A 21,222-nucleotide genomic window follows, 5' to 3' on the forward strand; every position below is an offset into this window, starting at 1 on the left:
TTTGTTTATATAATTCGACAATATATTGGATATTATCTACCTGCTGTAATTACATTTATATTAGTTATTCGTAGGTTTTACAATTTAAGGGGCCGATTTTTTATTTTGGCAGGCGGGCCCCGTTTCACATTCTTTACCCCCTGAGAGGGAGCAACCGTTGTCTTCATATCATAAATGTTGTAAAAGACTACTCATAAACTTGGCTAGCGTGGAAATCTCCCAATAGATTGCGCCTAGGTGTTACAAGATGCAAATCTAACCTGTTGAAGTGGGATTTTCATGTAGACTCGACATTATGTGATTGTGACTCTCCACAGACAACGTCTCATCTTCTCCAGTGCAGACTGTGCCCAACTTCATGTACTACGGAAGACCTCATGCAAGCATTACCTGAGTCCCTGAATGTGGCTAACTATTGGTCAGCAACCATATAAGTTTGTTCTTTTGCCATGTTCTGTGGTCTTCTTAGACCCTTCCATTGTGGTTCTAAGGGCAGTCTTCACGGAACGTATGCAGCATTTACTTTTCCAAGCACTGTGCTCGACAGAAAGTCACATATAGAGCCAAAATCGATCATATTGGGACCTCTTTTTTCCCCTTTTATTTATAATTGTTATAATTATATTTTTGTTTTTTGTTTGTACAGTTTGTATTTATATGTATGTATTAGTGCTTCTGATACGATAAATAAATAGCCTAAAATTTATGATAATTTTTCTCTTTAGATTTCGACATATTTGTTACCAGTTCATGTGAATCATGTATGTCCAATCCTTGTGCAGTTTCTCTATGGGGTTGGGTATGAAGTGAGATGAACCTTCGTAGCGAGTTTTTACGACCGGATGCCCTTCCTGATGTTAAACTCACCAGAGGAGTAAATGAGATGAATGATGTGATTTTATCTGATAGAGGGTGAAACGCGGTACACCAAGGGATCTGCTCAAGGCTTTACGTCCCCATCCGACGGACAGCTCCATATGCCCTCACTCCACATGAGCATTGCGAAGAGGTTGGAATTAAATCCAGGGTTTTGGCACGCAATCTAGTGATTAGAAATTGTATACCACCACCTCTCCTACCATGTCGACCAATATTCCGAGGGTGAAAATTCGGGGCCCTATGAAACTATGCTGACCATTCAGTCAAGGAGACGGGCTTAAAACCTTTTCCATATTCGATAGTAAAGAACTCAAATAACCGATTAGTTTTTGTAAACAAAATATTTCGTTTTTAGTGTCACATTTAACAATGTCCTACTAAGACTTCAGGGGCTGGCTGGTCTAAGCGGTAAAGGTGTGCTCGGTTCACCCGGAAGGACGTGGGGTCGATTCCCCGTCAGGAACACCGAAAATTTAAAAAACGAGATTTCCACTTCTGAAGGTGCACATGGCTCTGAGCCTACACCAAAATGAGTACTAGGTTAATTTCTGGGGGCAAAGGCGGCTGGGTGTAGGGATAACCACTCTACTCCAACAAGTGCCGAGGTTACGGATATTGGAAGCCTTTACATTCCACCCCTCCAAGGGCCTTCATGGCCTACACGGAGATGACTTTGCTTTGCTTCCTACTAGACTTCGTCCCGAATAATTTCCCGCTCATTCATGATTTTAAACGAAAATTAACTATTTTTAAACAGTCCATGGTGATTACTAAAAAAATATTTCGTAATTTCGAATTTTCCTTGGAGTAACTGCACTTGTAAAACCCTTACTTAAGTGAGCCTATTAACAAAAATCAGAAGCACGAAAATAAAGGCTGGCAAAGAGAACCCCTAGCCGGAGGAGAACCCAACAGATGTAATACAGATTCAGAACCACAGAAATTTGTGCAAAATTCCAACAAGTTTTCGACATATTTTTCCTAGCACACTTACTTTAGTGCCACCCATACAAAGAAAGGAAGACACGGGTGTCAAAAGTTTGGGAACCACTTGGATGGAGAGATTAGCTCCGATGTCAAGCCATCTTTGACTGCAGAAAATAACCTGGTACCGTAATCATTTCTGTTGCAGGCTGGGTGAATCTCAGGAGCCAGGTTGAGTGTTTCGAACTGTAGAGTACTGGCTTTCTGAGTTCAATTTGGTGTGTTCGATCTCAGATCAGTCCGGTCGTCAGTCTTCTGTCGGTAGATTTATTGGCACACAAAATAACTCCTACGGGACAAAATCCGCCACCTCGGCTTCACTGAAAACCATAAAAATAGTTAAAGAGACGTATATCCAAGAATATTATTATTATTATTATTATTGTTATTATTATTATTATTATTATTATTATTATTATTATTATTATTATTATTATTATTATTATTATTATTATTATTATTATTGTCCTTTTTATGTTACAAGAGACTCAATCGAGTAAGCAGTCCCGGGTAAAATCTACTCTATATGAAGGAAACATTCGCCTAAACTTTTCCAGACGTAGTAATGTACTGTTTAAAATCTGACTACTTGGCTGAATGGTCAGCGTTCAGGCCTTCCGTTCATAGGGTCCCACGTTCCCTTCTCGGCTGGGTTGGGGATTTTAATCGCGTGCTATTACTACTTCTGGTTTGGGGACTGCGTCTTTGTGTTTGTCCCAAAACTTCCCTCTTCATATTCAGACGACACATGACAGTATCAACTACCACGGAAACACGCAATAATGATTATATCCTTCCACGTAGGGTTGACTTCTGGAAGGGCATCCGGCCCGTAAAACAGGGCCAAATCCATACGTGTGTGACACAAGTCACACTCACGATCCCGCAAGGTGTAGGGAAAGTGGTAGTAGTAGTAGCAGCAGATTTTTTTCCATTTTCTTTACGTTCCACCGGCACAGATAGGTCTTATGGCGATGATGGGATAGGAAAGAGCCAGGAGTGGGAAGGAAGCGGCTATGACCTTAATTAAGGTACAGCCCCAGAATTTGCCTGGTGTGAAAATGGGGATACACAGAAAACCATTTTCAGGGCTGCCGACAGTGGGGTTCGTCCCCATTATCTCCCGAATGCAAGCTCACAGCTACTCACCCCTAATCACACGGTCAACTAACTCGGTAGTACTAGTAGTAATATACTGTTTAAAATAATTTCTAAACACTGATCAAGTCTGTGCTACGCACGGTCTTAAGTCTTACACGAAACAGGAAAGGTACGAGTCACTGATCTCTATACATGGATGGCTGGTAGCTTGGGTAGCAGTAAGCCGAATAGAAGATGACTGGCGTAGTAAGATGGCAGCGAGCGCACGGTGCAGTAGACCACGAGGAGCGCACTTGCTTTGTTTATGCTTAGGTCAGTGACGCCAGGTCTCCTGACTGTAGTTCTACGGGTGTCTGTGCTGTTTTATTGCAATACCCCACGCATTTACAAAGGAATTAAGATGAAATACACCAATGAAAAATCACTAGTTTAGATATACCATTCGCTGAATTGAAACCACATGTTACTTCTGCATGTTAGTAAAATATAAACAAACAAGGGAGCCATGCTTGTACTACTACGATTAACACAAATACGAATTCCTAAATGTAAATAACACAAATACATAATATATTTAAACTATCAAAGTATACATGTGTGGCAGATATAAATTGAATACTATTTTGGAAGAGGTACAAAATTCTCTCCGTCAGTTCAAATTACAGTATTTCCTAACATAACGTAATTTTATTGATTACGTAGTGAACAAGTGACTGTCAGCAAATACGCCGCGAAATTCTTGAATATCCAGCGAAAACATAGCAAACTATCATTATACCGTTACAGGAGAAGTAGGTGTGGTTCTGGGCTTTTAAATGTCTTGCGGGCTCATATTAAATGGCTTCTACAAGCTTTAAACAAGCCAGAATTACTAAAATTAAAACATTTTCTGAAAGAGGAAGAATATGGCTATTTTTGTGTGAATAAAAAGAAAAACAGAATTTTTGGCTCAAAATACGAAAAATTCAGTCATACCTCCCCTTAAGAATGCATACTTTCGTGTCATATAAGTATAAAATTTACAGCTATGTTTCCAGAAACTGTTTTTTCACTCGTATTGTATTACTGATCGCTAACTGCATGTATTTAACACTTAAGTTAATGTTTGTCGGCCGTTATTATACACTCATTTTTATTGCTATCCCGGAGATTTACTGACCTCGGAATGACGTGTCGGTGTTCCCAATGTCCTTATGCTTTGAGTGAACATGCCCCTATATTTTTAATTATTCCAATGCACCATTAATTGCGATTTAAAATTTATTATATTATCATTGCTTCCCCATAAGGAGAGCTTTAGGGTGGGTACGCCAACATGGCGAACCGCGCGCTCAACTTGGCGTACTTTCTCCTGCAGCGGAGAGCTGCCATCAGCGATCCATGTATAGAGATCAGTGGTACGAGTGTACTGTAAATAGAGACAACTCCGTACAGCCCATAAAGGCCGGCTTCCACTCTATGTAACCTTGTACTAAGCGGGATAGAGTGGTTAGCTCAATGTCCAGTCACCTTTGCTCCCAGAAATTAACCTGGTACTCATTTTTGGTGTAGGCTGAGTGAACCTCAGCGCCATGTTCCGCTCGTTTCTAGATCACCTTTACATAGCATCGAAAAAAAATAATTAAACATGTGTCATGATAATATCATGCGTAGAATACGATTTTATAACAATGAAATGGACAAACATTTCCCGACTTTACTTACTGCTTTTTGGTGGAACTTTTCATTTATCCCAAGTACAGTACCAACTACCAAGACGTTATTTTATTAATATTGCATTATTGTTTACAATGCATTGTTACTTATTACCACTATTACTATTTTACCGAGAGAAGTGCCGAGCGCGTTAATGAACTCTGCATTTGGGAGGCGAGTGGGTTCGGGCCCCACCGTCCGCTGTTCTGTGCTTCATCTTCACTTCCATACAAATTCCAGGACAGTTCCTATGCATAGACCACAGCCGATTCCCTCCACCTCGTTACCCAATTTCATTCACCATCATACATTTCCTCTCCTATGGCTCCTCAAGTGAGGTTGGCGTCAGGAAGGGCATCCAGCCCTAAAATCATGCAATAATATAGCATCTACTAAACAAGTTGGCCGTGGGGTTGGGGTCGCGTAGCTGTGAGCTTGCGTTAGGGAGACAGTGGGTTCGAATCCCACCGTCGGCAGCCCTGAAGATGGTTTTCCGTGGTTTCCCATTTTCACACCAGGCAAATGCTGGGGCTGTACCTTAATTGAGGCCACGGCCGCTACCTTCCCAGTCCTAGCCTTTTTTCATCTCTCTGTCAATGAAAACCTTCGATGTGTTAGTGCGACGTTAAACAAAAAGGAAAAGCAACTCATGTCATCCCGACCCCGTATCAGGAAACGGGACAGGAGGTAAACAAACAATACCACTATTACTATTTAACTCTAATAGACAATTATTAGTTTCCCTAACAGTGCTTAAACCGGTTGGCCGTACGGCTGTGAGCTTGCATCCAGGAGATAGTGATTCGAACTCCACTGTCGGCAACCCTGAAGATGGTTTTCTGTGGTTTTCCATTTGACACCAGGCAAATGCTGGGACTGTATCTTAATTAAGGCCACGACCGCTTCCTTCCCACTCCTAGGCCTTTGCTATCCCTTCGTCGCCATAAAACCGATCTGTGTCAGTGCGACGTAAAGCAATTTGTATTTCTTAATGTTTAAAGTGCACAAACATACAAACGGAACATGTAGACCAATAATGCTTATCTTTCACACTCTGAATTTATACTCAACGGTGGTTTATGGCGGAGTACACGCAAGGGCTGTCCGTGAGTCACTTTTGACAAGTAGGGGCTCCGAAAAGAAAGAAGAAAGAAGAAAGAAGTAGTATGTGTTACGTTGAAAGAAAAATAAATAGGTACTCACTCTGTTGAGCCCATTCTGTTCCGTTCTCCAAGGCCGTGAGGAATTCGTCCATACTCTCTCGACATGACTCCGATAATTGATCTGCGATGGACAGATGTTTCCAAGACCGGCTGAGACTGTAAGGATCATAGAGGCCGAGAAGCGAATCGATGTCCGCAGCTTGAACCCCGCTTGCAGCAGCCAGCAACAGACCAAGCACCAGGTTGATGGCCATGGCGAAGAAAGTTTCTCTCTGCTCGGTCACGAATAAAATGCATCGACTAAAACACCTTCACTCTTTCACTCGGAACAGAGCAGAGCGGGAGAAGGTCACGTGGACCTTCGCGGAGGGGGTCGCTTACCATCATCAAGGGTGTGCCTTCCATTACCATGGACAAAAAGTGACCTACATCCGCAATTTCATAGTCAGCATTACTAAGCATAATTTGAAATGTATTGACTGTTTGAGTGCCGGCATCATATTCAAAGAGATGAACCTTTTGGGCACATCCGTTATTATTATTATTATTATTATTATTATTATTATTATTATTATTATTATTATTATTATTATTATTAACTCCCTCTGTGGATTAGTGGTAGAGTATCGGCTTCCAGATACGAAGATTGGAGGTTCAAACCTCGCTGAGGTAGTCGGATTTATGAAGGGTAGAAGAAGGTCTACTCGACACTCCACGGTATACAATGTTGGCATGTAAAAGACCTCTGGTGACACGTGTTAATTAAAAATCAGTCATAGATCACTCAACAGATATTCTTCTATATGGTAGAGTAAAACAGAACGTCGACATATGCGCGGAGGCAGACTTCTTTCTTTCGTTCGTGGCATTTTCCCAATAACCTGGCGTCGTCATTTCTTATGGGTTTAGTTCAGTTTTACAAGCAGATGCCTTTCCTAACGCCAACTCTATGTATATTGCATGTTTCTGTGGTGGCTCGTAGTGGAATGTGTTGTATGTGTGCAAGGCCGTACCCAGGATTTTTTTTCGAAGGGGTTTAACAGTATGTTCCACTGTATTACACATATTTAGAGATTTGATTGATTTTAAAAAAAAATCTTGAAGCGGGTCGATAACATGAAAATATTTCTGTTTGCTGAAATTGATTTTTATGGGTCATGGTGTATTAAGAAATAATTTCAATTTATTTTTCAGTAAATTTATTAACTATATCCATAGAGAATAATTTAAAGATGGCACAGATTGTATAGGTTAAATTCATTTGTTTATTTTTCAAATGCTTGTTTTTATAATATTTCTAATTTATTATAGGCTGTTTCAAAATCCGTATATGCTGTTTATGCTGTTTACATTTTTCGAGTTCACTTTTATTTCGGAGTGGGTTTGAAGCCCCCTAACCCCTACAACACCCCCCCCCCCCCGGCTATGGCCTTGTATGCGTGTATCAAACACCCAGCCCCCACTGACTATTCCCCCAGGAGCCGGACGCGCAGGTAGCCAGGGGCGTACAATTTAAAACGATACTTACAAACTTTCTTCAGGTTATAGTAGTTATTTCTGGGATCGCTGGAGCCATCCTGGCACATTTTAGTTTTGGCCGGCAATTATAAGGCCTTCCTGATTGCACACGACCTCTGAGATGAAAATTTCGATCCAGGATTGACCGGAATTCGAACCACAGCCTTTAGAGTGGGAAACCCCAGCAGTTAAGCCACTGATTTAATCACGCTTCCTATTATTATTATTATTATTATTATTATTATTATTTCGTTATGCCCATTCATAGAGCGCGTTGGAACTTGTTCCTTGGCTTGATGACTTTTGCATTCCTATTCTTCCAAAATCTCTTCATGAACTCTTCCGTTCTTCTGACCAAGTTGTACGAGTCCTGCTGCTAGTTTTGACCACAAATGTGTGTTTATTTACTGAGGTCCTGAAGACTTGGCGATTTTTCATGATGTCTTCCCTGTTGTTCAATTCATTGAGGTCTCCTCTTGTTTCCTCCAGCCAATTTGTTCTCCTCTTTTGAGAATTTATTACACTGAATAACCTTTTTGCGAGTCTAATATTATCCATCCTAAAAATGTGTCCAAAAATTTCAAACGTCTCCTCTACACAGTATTGATGACACTGCAGGTCTAAAGTTCGCCTTTGATCCAAATTCCATTTTCTTGTATGGAGCCGAAATTTTTCTAAGAATTTTACATTCTTGTTTTTCAATATCTGCTGTTTTAGAATGGCCTACTACAGTTAAGGTTTCTGATGCATGTAGAGCTTCCAGTAGAATAACTGTTTGGTCATGTTTCAGTTTAGCATTAAGTGACTTAACTCGTTTATTGTATTGTTCCCATGTCAGTCTACATGCCCTCTGAAGTTTTGAGGCCCTTTCTGTACTGGCCAAACTGTCAAATCCCAAAGGAAGACTTATTTCTCCAAGGTATTTAAAATAAGATACCTGCGAAATTGTCTCATATGCCGTTGCAGTTTGATCTTTCTTGCACTTTCGCTGAAAATTCTGCATATACTTGGTTTTCTCGAACGGTACCTGAAGGCCTGTGATGCTATTCTGTATCATGTCTCGATAACATACTTAGTTTTCTCCTTGTTGTTAGTGATGACAGCTAGGTCACCTGCGAAACCCAAGCATTTCACTTTAATTTTGTTCTCACCAGTCCCGACGGTTATGCCTGTGATATTCCATTCCCACTCTGTGATGACTTTATCTAAAACCAAGTTAAACAGAAGAGGAAAGAGTCCATCTCCTTGACGAACACCCGTGTGTACTTCAAAAGGGTCAGGAATTTCCCCCCAAAATTTCCCCTTAAATGTTGTGTTTTTGAGGGTCTGACATATCAGTTCTCTGATCTTATCCACTCGAAGTTCTTCTAGCGCGTTGAACAAGGTATGTCTGTCCACAGAGTCATACGCCTTTTTCAGGTCTACGAAGGTCACTATCGTGTTGTTGCTTCTGCGGATCTTCAGAATTATTTTCAGATTATTATTATTGAAAATGAAAGTCCACAGCCTGTTTCCAGTCATTCGTCCAGGTCAGGAATGGAATGAATGAAGCCCCAATCTAGCGGCGAGGATAAGAATTGTGCCGGCTGCCGAAGCCTGTCGCACTCCTCTGGGGCAATGATTAATGAATGAAAGATTAAATGAAATGATAATGGAGAGTGTGTTGGAATGAAATATGACAGGGAAAACCGGGGTACCCGGAGAAAAACCTGTTCCGCCTCCGCTTTGTCCAGCACAAATCTCACATGGAGTGACCGGGATTTGAACCACGAAACCCAGCGGTGGGAGGCCGGCGAGCTGCCGCCTGAGCCATGGAGGCTCTCGTTATTATTATTATTATTATTATTATTATTATTATTATTATTATTATTATTATTATTATTATTATTATTATTAATACGAGGATTGGGGCAACAGTCATGGCAACTATTTTTTTCTTGTAGATATGTGAACGGATCACAAACGTATATGTGTCGTGTGGAAGTTCTGCAGGCATAGTGTGTATGCAGAACAACAGATGGCTCTGTGATAGCTGGTAGTAGTGCAGCGAGGGCTGTGATCCCGGTGAAATCAGTCAGTTGGTGAGTGTCGTGCGAGATGGAAGTAAGGGTACGTTTATGCTGCAGCCTGGCTGCTGGCACATCGCCAAGCCTCGCTGCTCGATGTGAGGCGATGATGAAACAAACCAATGGATCTCAATAGGCGCTTTTACCCTGATGCACGGCTCATAGCTGCGCTGATGGCTGCTGTCCTCGCCACATCCATGGTCTCAAACACGTTTGATTTTCGAGCCTGGCTCATCGCCGGCTATCCTGTAACTTGGACTGTGATTGGTTATTTCAAGGTCACCCGCTCTCCCACTCTTCTTCTCTTCGCACTCTATACACACGTTCAGTGATCACTTGCTCACTTGCTATCTGAATCTGAACCTGTCTTCGATCGCAATGCGATTTGGATCCAGCGGCATGCCCAAGAGGCTCATATGGGATAAAAGGAGTGACGAGATGACCAACGGCCATTAGACCTTTTTCTATGTTTTATGAGGGAGAGTGGCTTGTTTTATCATGTTTAAAAGTGAAGTTTCTATTTGTGTTTTAATTGGTTTATTGTTAACTACTATTTTTACTCTACCGGGCGAGTTGGCCGTGCCTTTAGGGGCGTGTAGCTGTGAGCTTTCATCCTGGAGACAGTGGGTTCGAACCCCACTGTCGGTGGCCCTGAAGATGGTTTTCCGTGGTTTCCCATTTTCACACCCGGAAAATGCTGGGGCTGTACCTTAATTAAGACCACGGCCGCTTCCTTCCTATTCCTAGGCCTCTCCTATCCCATCATCGCTATAAGACCTATCTGTGTCGGTGCGACGTAAAACAAATAGCAAAAAAAAAAAAAAAAAATTCTATTGACTATGTGTTTATCTTTGTGTATTTTTGATTTGAATTAAATATATTATTTTACTTCTATGTCAGTGCCTTATTCAGTTTTATTACGTTTTACTCCTTTTAATTTTAGCCCTTAAATGCATATCATTGCATATGTGCAAAGGAGAATATACTTGCTTGTTATATCTGCTTTATGATTTTAAAGGCGTCCATTTACTTCTGCCTTGCAGACGAACTCTCTAGGGGTCACTGTGTATTAAAAAGAACAACAATCTTTTATTTTATGACTTTTTCTTGATGATGAGCTGAAGTGGTGTAAACATTAAACAGATAAGATAAAACATATAAAATGCTGTTTACCACAGAGAATTCGTGAGCCAGTACATCCCTAAGACTGAAGTCTGGCTGTAGCTACACTAATCGTACAGCTTGTCATATATCGGTGCATAAAACACACAAAGCTCTTAACATTTTGACTGATCCAAAAAATATAAGTATATTAATTCTGCCAAATACCTATTTAAATATTTTTCTGATAACAATATATTACTTTATGAATTAAAAACCGTCGTTTTTAAAAGAAATAATAAATTGCGCATTTAAAGGTTAGAGGAAAATAAGGCATTGCGAATTAGATCCACTACTTATTTTAAATTCATAATAATTTTCCTCACCATTGTCATTTTTCTAATCCTAGTCAGTGGGTTAATTATAATTTTTAATCCATTTCGTCTCATCTCGTACCATCAGGAGCCGATGACTTAGCCCACTTTAAACAACAAGCATAATCATCATCATCAAACTATGGCATGGCGTGGAAAAAGAATGCGGAACGATTACGTCAACTTTGTTCTTTTATTCTTGCCATTTAGGGGACCTCTATCATTACAAGCAGGTGATGTATATGAAGTACCTCGCTTTTCATGGAAAGTTCGACAATTATTTTTTCAAACTGTAAACACATTTTGTTTAGTAGATCTAACTAAAGTCAAAATGAGATACTCCATAATCCTTTATTTTACATTATTCTAAAGTACACTATTAAATTATGAAATGAAGAATTTGTAGCTTCATTCTTCAATCAACTCCCGCAGTAGAAATGCACTGAAAATCCAGGCGAAGCATTTTACACTTTTTATTTCACATTCAGTACACCAAATTATTGTAAGATACACTCGCCAACAGAACTGCGACTCACTCGTTAAAAAAACTCTGAATTTATTCCGCACTTCAGAAGCTTCAGCTGGAGCTGTGTTGTTTCTCCTCGATGGGGTAGCTCTTGGATGTACGTCTTCGTAGTCTAAGTGTTCATACCCTCTATATCTATAATCAAATTATGCAAAATACAAACCGCCTTAACTATCAGTTCCTCTGTTTTGAATTTTCGACTACAGCTGAGAGCTGCCAGCAGCGAGCGTACAGGGCTGCTGCAGGGTAAAAGCTCCATGGCGAGCAGCGTGGCTATAGTCAACAGCGAGATGTTAGTTCGAGCATCCATGTGACAGCAGCGAAGCTGCAGCATAAACATACCCTATTACATTTATAAAGTGCAGCTGTGAGAGTTCATACTCCATTTATTTCTTCTCTCTTCCCTTCTTTTTTTCTGATCCGCACCAGTTCGTCTCGCTCTCGATTGAACACATGTTGCCGCCTCGCTACGGAAATATGACACGTGCCGTGCCGACAAAGGGAGACCGAGAATCTCGTCACACAACTCTGTATTCAGTCACTTGGACAGAAGCATACGGTCACAGTACTAAACGATGATTACCATGAGAGCAGTGGAAGAGATGGGTAGATAACAATCCTGAGTTTCAATTTGGAATTTCGGAAGCAGAATTGTACTAACCAATACTGTACTGTGTCACTTCCAGCAGTCTAGTGTGCCAAAACTGCCGTTCTGTTGTTTGTCGCGAGTGTCCAGAGAACAGATTGCGAAATCGAAGAAAAGTCCAAAAGATATTTCTTATTTCTTATTTTTAGAGTTTGATAGGGTTTGATATTTATTTGTCAGTATGAATTTTGGAATACCTATCTCTTTAAAGATGAAAATATTCTTTTTCGGATCTTGCAATTTCTTCTCGAGTTTGTTGGAAGATTATCATTCTGTCCATTAATCATACCAAATTTGATAACACATTCACTTGCGATATATAAACAGGCCTAATTCTAAATGTGTTGCTGTGAATGTTTCTTTGATCTTTTCGCATACATTTAGAATGCACATATACAGTATATGAGAACCAATTTTGACCTCCACCTCACCATTTACGTCCGTAATGTTTCATTTCACCATTTGAGAGTTAAATTTAGGTATGGTTCATTATTACATATTGATGGAATGTTAAAATACCAGCAATTATTATATTACTATTGTGGATCTCATAGTGAATTTTTACAACTGGCTTTTCGTCGCACCGACACAGATAGGTGTTATGGCGACGATGGGACAGGAAAGGCTAGGGGTGGGAATAAAGCGGCCGTAACTTTAATTAAAGTACAGCCCCAGCATTTTCCTGTTGTGAAAATGGAAAACCACGGAAAACCACCTTTCAGGCTGCCGACAGTGGGGTTCAAACCCACAATCTCCGGGATGCAAGCTCACAGCTGCGCGACCCGAACCGTACGGCCAACTCGCCCGATGAGTCTCATAGTGAGATTCCAGTCATCCAAATAACTCAGAATATACTGTATCTCCAACTTTGAAGAAAGTGGTATGTAAATACTGTAATCGTACCAGACCTTTCCTTGAACAAGTAATTTTATAAGCAAACCTTTGAAACATTCGTCACTTGCTCACGGATAATCCGCTTTTGACCGCTGTGAGGACACCACCTCCTTGCCCCGTTCCACCCCTAGCTCTAATGGTTCTGTACACTCTGTACTACCCGCTATTGACCTCACTGTCATACAGTTAGTGTAAAAAGTATTCGGACAACCGCGGCTATCGCGAGGAGACGCCCTAAGATGCGTGAAGACGAGGATATAGCGGTTTAAGAATTGCATTTTCTGTCCACTAACATCTGCGTTTATTCATACGTAGCAAAAATATACAAACATGGCAGTAACAAACTACGGGAGACAACGGAATTTATTGTACGGCTGCACAATCAATGTAAAACACTCCGAGAAATTGCAACGCTCACTCGAAAACCAAAATTGAACGTTCTGGGCACCGGAAAATGGTGGAAAACAAGCCACGAAGTGGGCGTCCTCGCTCCCTCACGGACGCGGACAGGCGGTTCATCGCGCGACAGATAAAGACGAACCCCAAGAGCACTGCCCCTACAATAGCAGCCGACATACGCAAAAGAGGAGTGAATGTATCTGTGAGTACATTGCGTAACGTGTGTCACGCAGAAGGCTTTCATGGTAGAGTAGCCCGTAGAAAGGCATGGATAAGTGAAGCAAATCGTAAAAAGCGACTGCAATATGCAAAGGAGCATCGTCTGAGGTCTGGGACAAGGTTATTTTCGGTGACGAAAGTAAATTTAATACTTTTGGTTCAGATGGACGCCAAACGGTATGGCGGAAGACAAATAAGGAGCTGCAATCGGCGAATCTAAAAGCTACGGTGAAACACGAAGGAGGATCGGTAATGGTGTGGGGTTGTATGAGCACCTCGGGGGTCGGGAAACTTCATGTCATCGACGGCATCATGGGCCATATGAAATACATAGTTCTTTAAAGAACAATTTGGTGGCTAATCCAGAACAGTTAGAAATTCATGACAATTTTGTATTTCAGCACGACAATGATCCGAAGCATACGGCGCTAAACACGCCCAAACGACTACACACGCCACCTCAGTTGACAGAATTAAACCCCATCGAGAACTTGTGAAGTTTCCTCGAGAAGGCAATCCGTAAGAGAGACATTTCGAGCAAAACAAGCCTCATAACAGCACTACAGGAAGAATGGGATAAAATACCAGCATCTTTAACCAAATCCATCGTCAGATGAATGCCGAACCGTCTTGAGGCTGTAGGAAAGGCCAAGAGCCAAGTAACAAAGTATTAAGTTTGTGATACAGTATTTGCACAATATCAGGATCCTGCCCTGCATTAAATCATAGTTATACTGCAGTGTCCGAATACATTTTGTCGCCGCAAAAGGAGAACTTTTCTTTTTTATTGTGTTTTACCAGGCATTGTTACTGCTATGTTTGTATTTTTTTTTTTTTGCTATGTATTAATAAATGCAGATGTCATTGGAGAGAAAATGCAATTCTTAAACTGCTATATCACCGTCTTCACGCATCTTAGGGCGCCTCCTCGCGATAGTCGCGGTTGTCCGAATACTTTTTACACTAACTGTATACTCCTGTCCAGCCGTGGTTCAGTAAATAATACATTTCAAGTCACTGGTTGGAATGTTCTGATTTAGTTCATCCAGTTTAGTTTTCAGTCCACGTACATTCTGATAGTAAATGGAGAAGCCAAGTACTGTTCATCACACTTACAAATTATGTAAATCATCCAGGCTGTTAGTGATAATAACTATGTTTCTTACCTAGATATATGGTGGCCATGATCGTTAAGGCGTCAAGTCTGCATGGTCTGGTTAGCCACTTCGAGACCTGTTGGTGGAAAAAATGTTCATAGTGGCTGGCAGAGTAGAAGGGGTGGTGCTACACAATTTCTAATCACTAGATTACGTACCAAAAGCCTGGATTCAATTCCAAACCTTTCTACATTGTTCGTGTGGAGTGAGGGCATATGACGCTGTTGATGCTGATTCGTCCGTTGGATGGAAACGTTAAGCCTTGAGCAGACATCTTGGTGTTATTCGACAGGAGTAGGCTATGTGCCGGCACCGGGTTTCGCCCTCTAGCTACCTCATTATCATCATTATCATCCCACGTCAAGACGCTGAGGTCGTCCATGGGCGTCAAATATAAAGACTGCACCTGGCGAGCCGAACATGTCCTCGGACATTCCCGGCACTAAAAGCCATACGATAAATAAATAAATAGCCCGCCTCTGTGGTGTAGTGGTTAGCGTGATTAGCTGCCACCCCCGGAGGGCCGGATTCAATTCCCGGCTCTGCCACGAAATTCGAAAAGTGGTACGAGGGCTGGAACGGGATCCACTCAGCCTCGGAAGGTCAAATGAGTAGAGGGGTTTCGATTCCCACTTCAGCCATCCTCGAAGTGGTTTTCCGTGGCTTCCCACTTCTCCTCCAGGTACATGCCGGGATGGTAGCCTACCTAACTTAAGATTAAGAAAGGAAGAAAAAAAAATAACCCAGATACAGGTGTAATTCTTCTCTGGACGCACGGTCCTCACCTGGGCTAACAGCTTTCTTTTCTGCAGAGACAAACTCTCGTTGACGTAGACCAGGGGTTCCGAAACGCTTAGACTGGCATACCACTAAACGAACATGCATATTTCTGCCGTACCACGAAGTAATATGCTGGGCTGAGTGGCTCAGACGGTTAAGGCGCTGGCCTTTTAACCCCAACTTGGCTGGCTCAGTCCGGTGGTATTTGAAGGTGCTCAAATACGACAGTCCCGTGTCGGTAGATTTACTGGCAGGTAAAATAACTCCTGCGGGACTAAATTCCGGCACCTAGGCGTCTCCGAATACCGTAAAAGTAGTTAGTGGGAGTAAACGAAATACAACAACAATATTATTATTATTATTATTATTATTATTATTATTATTATTATTATTATTATTACGAAGTAATATTGTCGGGGTATCTTCAATTCTTGCATCTTTGGATATTTCCAAATAATTTGGTCCGGATGATGTACCCGCAATTGTTTTGAAAGAATCATGTGAGCTACGTAGACCACTCAGCATCATAATGAATGTCATTCTCGTCAGGGTATTTTCCGAGTGAGTGGAAGAAGGGTTACGTCATACCAGTGTTCAAGAAAGGAGACAAAATGGTGTTTGGTAACTACAGTATAGGCCTGTTGTGTTATTGTCCGTCATTTCAAAGGTGGCAGAGAAGATCGTGTATAACAGACTGTACAGTTCAGTTTCGCAGCTCAGCACAGTTTCGTACAGAAACGCTCTACCGTATCCAATATGGAGGCGCATATTACTCATTTCAGAGTCTCTGGATAGAAAGCAACAAGTGGATGCTGTTTACGCAGACTTCTCCAAAGCCTTTGATTCAGTTCAACACGATGCTCTGCTCATCAAATTGTCAGCATACGGGATAGGAGAAAGTGCTTTGGAGTGGATTCGAAGCCGTCTCACTAACAGGGTTTGCATAGTAAAATCTGATGGTGTTATGTCAAAGCCGTACCACCCTACTTCTGCGCCCCCCCCCCAGGTCTCTTTATTGGATCCTCTTTTTCTGTCATATTCATACGCCAATACAACACAGTATTTGCTTTCTATATGCTGATGATCTGAAGATCTTTAGGGTGGTAAATAGTGAGTTGGACTCTAAGTTGCTACAGTCTGACTTCAGTAACTAGTGTCAAAATTGACTACTTGATTTGAATACTTCAAAATGCAATACAATTTCCTTTATCACGTAAGTTGGAAACAGTAAATTACCCTCATAATTTAGGCAATTATAAAATAGCTCGTGTGAATGAAATGATCTTGGTGTGACACTTTCAATCTGTTACTGTCTTTCTTTCGAGAAGCATTTAGACAAAATTTCTAGGAAAGGGTTAAATTGCTTGGTTTTCTGAAAAGAAACTGCGCCGACTTTGTATCTCCTAGAACTCTGATACCTTTGTTTGGCACTCTGATCAGGCCATCGTTAAAATACTGTTGCGAGGTGGGTCTACCTTCTCAGCATTATTTAATACAAAACATTGAAAGAGTTCAAATAATGTTCACGAAATGGATCAGCTACAAAGATTTGGCTGTCTCTGTCTCTCTTCGTCCGATTACGAGTCTTTTTGTGAGATTATGAGTATTTGAGAGGACATTGCACTCGCGCCGCAGATGTGCCAGTACTCACTGTATTGTATATTCTTTTTTGTCTTCGGGCAGCCTATAAGTGGAGGAAGAATTTTTAATAAAATGTCTCACGAGTAGGGTGAATTGTTCAGCATTGTTGGAGTTGATTCCATTACATGTTCCTCGCCGCAATACCAGGCAAAGGTATATTTTCCATCTGTCTACAATGAAAACTATAACTAGGGCAAACCCATGACTGCTTAGGGCAATAAAATCACTGAATCAGTTCGGTGAATCATTGGACCTTTCCCACTCGCCACTCTCTAAAATTAGACGTGCCCTAACGACCTCAAGAACTTAAGGTCCTCTCTGTATAAATATGTGTATATAAATGCATGTATTGCCCCCTAATTACCCGGTCTAACTCAGCGAGCATACGAGAGATCCCATCGTTTGCTAACCTGTCGCAATTTTAGAGGCATTTGAAGGACAAGGATTGGCGACAATACAAAAGAAAAATGTTAAAACAGACTTGACATTTATTTTAAGATATGCACAAATAAAATCAAGATTTAACAAAAAAATGTCTCTTGCTGAAAGTTGCCTGAAGTGACTCACGAATTTACAATTTCAAAAATAAATGTTTTATAAATTTACATTGCTGGGTTTTTGCTAATGATGACATATCTGGAATATTCTGATAAAGAATAAATAATAAAAATTAGCCTTATACTGTGGCTGCGCAAACATTAAATAAATGGAAGAACTCCTTCCTATCCTTGGATAATTGATTTGTCCTAATAAGTTATCCATAAATAACCATGTCGACATCTTTAAACATAATACCAGCTGCATTAATTTGCAAAAGAATTAAATGTCTAACTTTGTTCACGTGGTCGATGACCATGCTACCCTTAAACCTAATTTGTACACTATGTTACAGAGAAACACACGTCTGTATCGTTGACGATTTTCTAGGCCTAATTTTGGTATTATCTAAGCATCATGATGAATATTCTTTATATGAATATATAAATCGATAAAATAATAATAATAATAATAATAATAATAATAATAATAATAATAATAATAATAATAATAATAATAATAAAAGTAAATGTCTGCACTCACCTGATCTGTGAGTTTCGCTGAGATTAACCCCCTGCCTGCGAGCCGGCGAGCTAAAACTGACACAAGCAGTGTTGCCAACTTATATTTTCAAGATCCGCTAAATACTACTAAAAATGCGCTAAAATTCCGCCAAGAAATCCGATCTCAAATAATGAGCAATAATAATAATAATAATAATAATAATAATAATAATAATAATAATAATAATAATAATAATAATAATAATAATAATAAGTTCAGATGTCATTCGAAAGCAAACAGTTAAATTTTTGACATATTTCAAGAATGCCTGATGACAGACTTGCTAAGAAAATCTTTAACCACTTCAATAAGCCCAATAGGAAAGGCAGCTCTTATGAAAAATGGTTTGTTAATACGAAGAAGGATTTGCAACAAATGAACATCACACATCAAGACATCCACAATATAACCAGCTTCAGAAAAAAGTTACACACACTTAAGGGTTTCCTAGAGCCAGAAGCAGCGACCAAGAAGAAACAATAATGGACGGCTGAAAGGAAAGAAGTCACAAGCAGGAGGATGAAGGAGTACTGGCGCCAAAGAAAATTTAAATCATGAGGAGTTATTTACGTGGTCCACAGCTGGCCAAAATCGATAAAATAATAATAATAATAATAATAATAATGATAATAATAATAATAATAATAATAATAATAATAATAATGATAATAATAATAATAATAATAATAATAATAATAATAATAATAATAATAATAATAATAATAAAAGTAAATGTCTGCACTCACCTGATCTGTGAGTTTCACTAAGATTAGCCCCCTGCCTGCGAGCCGGCGAGCTAAAACTTGTAGGCGTTTTAGTGCCGGGTGAAACTAGGTGAGTCCCCTACCTCAAGGGCCACACACAAAACAGGTCAGTTCATTAAACGGTCTTCCTTAATAGCATAAATATAATTGCTACTCTCTCACAGTTTCCTTATCTGTCGTCATTCGTCAACTAAGAGATAAGTACCCTTTCCCAACGCATTACAAATTTATGATACCATGATCTCATAACATCAAATGAAATAACATGTTTCCCTCATGTGACTGCTAGTTCCTGACAAGAAATACGGAATAGCTCAGAGACAGACTAGAGTACAAATTTTAAAAAAGTAAAATAGATAAAACGCTAAATTCCGCTATAATAAATCTAGAATTCCGCCAAAAAATCCGCTGTCCGCTAAGTGGTATATTTCTCCACCGATAGTCTTCTAATTCCACCAAATTTAGCGGAAAATCCGCTAAGTTAGCAACACTGGACACAAGTTTGGTTGAGCCACAAATATCCTTAAAAGATTAATATCTGAATATTTAGAGTCGACCATGGCTTTAAATAAGCCTTACAAAACGTTGATTACATTTTTACATTGTAATAATTTCCTTTGCTAGTACTTACTCAGTTTTAGAAAGGTTATCGATCTTGTTCAGTTCAAACTAATTCATTTTATAACGATTAATTCTGTCACTAATCTTTGCCTTAAGAATTAAACAAGAATCCACAATAAAAGAACAACAGCTCTGACAACGCTGGAATAATCTGGCCCACCAAGATGAACACGAGGTCAGATTAGAAACAACATTTCGAATAAATGATACTGAAACATATTTCTAACTACAGTCGCATTCATTCCATGCACTCAGGATACTCGAAATTTATTTACAAAGTTATATTCGAATCCTAGGATTTATTTATATTCATGACGTTTATGGGGAAAAGAAGGTTCTATTAAATTCTATACTTCCAACACCTGACATATGACTTGTGAATGAACATGAATTATCACTTAGTCGAATCGTACTCTAACATTACAACGACAATAAATATATTCCAAAATAATTTTATTATTCAGAAGACTGGGTAGAAACAGTAAATATGCATAACATCTGGGTTAAAATTGACTCCACTCTACCACGAGGTCATTGAGTTTCTAGATGAGCACAACTTCACTTATTCCACATGAGCAAACCTATTTTCATTTATCACATACGACCTTCATGTCTCGATTTAACCCGATTTCCAATTATTTTAATATTATTATTATTACCATCATTGATTTTTAAATCTACCATAGACGTCTGAAATAAACATTTCTAGAAGATGACACAATTTGCAATATCGCGTGGCAATGCAGTGAATGAAGCACAACCTAGAATTTATCCCACAATGTTTAATGAAATTCAGAAATGATTCTTTAAATTCTCATTTATTCGGGAGGGAAATATATTATTACATTCTTATTTTTAGAGATTACACTGGGGTGGTAACATTTGAGAAGACAAACTACTGTACTTCTAGTCTAATACACCCAATACACATACGTTCACTCTCAAATTTACCTGAGTTATATCCCTCGTCGGGAATAGAACCCTCACCCATTAATACTAGTGGATTCGGCTTCTAAAAGCTACTTTATTTTTATTACTGTTGCTGGCATACTGTATGAGTGTCAAGCAGTTTCAACAGACCTTAGGTAAACTAGTGACCAATACTGTTGAGTCAAGATGTGAGTAACTTTTCAATAACAACTCAGTGTCCAGGATGACACATATCCTCAGGCTTGGCAGAATCAGCCCAAACCTTTCCGTGACGTATGTGCCCCACTTCCTGGTGCCATCAGAAACCCCTTCCTAAACTCCTAACTGTTTGCTACACATATCCCCCTCTTCCCTGGTAATCAACCAGTATGAAGGCAATGTATCCCACCCAGAGAGATTGACACGTGACTGCCCTAAAACACATAAAACCCTGGACTCCAAATGGAAAAGGTCTCTTGTAATGTAGTCTCTTAAGAACTACCAACTGATTGAGTTGGCTGTTAGGCGTCAGGCCTCAAAACTTGTAAATAGACTTTAAATCTTCAAATGTAATAAGTGTTAGTCAAATAATAAATACAACATTGGGCATCTTCGTTTCATTTGGAATAAGATATATACTCAGACTCGTGGAAGACCTGTGAGGACCTAGCTTAACAACTCAAC

General features: G+C 39.9%; 1 protein-coding gene across 1 annotated transcript in view; it reads right to left on the reverse strand.

Moving 5' to 3' along the window:
- LOC136862290 (nose resistant to fluoxetine protein 6) overlaps positions 1-19,191 on the reverse strand; it is a 202,208-nt gene extending 183,017 nt beyond the window's left edge. Inside the window, exons 1-2 of the mRNA XM_067138874.2 lie at positions 19,171-19,191; positions 18,991-19,087 (exon numbers count right to left, since the gene is read on the reverse strand). Coding sequence (XP_066994975.2) covers positions 18,991-19,087; positions 19,171-19,191 — 118 coding nt within the window. The remainder of the gene's footprint in view (positions 1-18,990; positions 19,088-19,170) is intronic.
- Positions 19,192-21,222: the final 2,031 nt, after the last annotated feature.

Source organism: Anabrus simplex, chromosome 1 (assembly GCF_040414725.1).
Source record: "Anabrus simplex isolate iqAnaSimp1 chromosome 1, ASM4041472v1, whole genome shotgun sequence".
Taxonomy (NCBI): domain Eukaryota; kingdom Metazoa; phylum Arthropoda; class Insecta; order Orthoptera; family Tettigoniidae; genus Anabrus; species Anabrus simplex.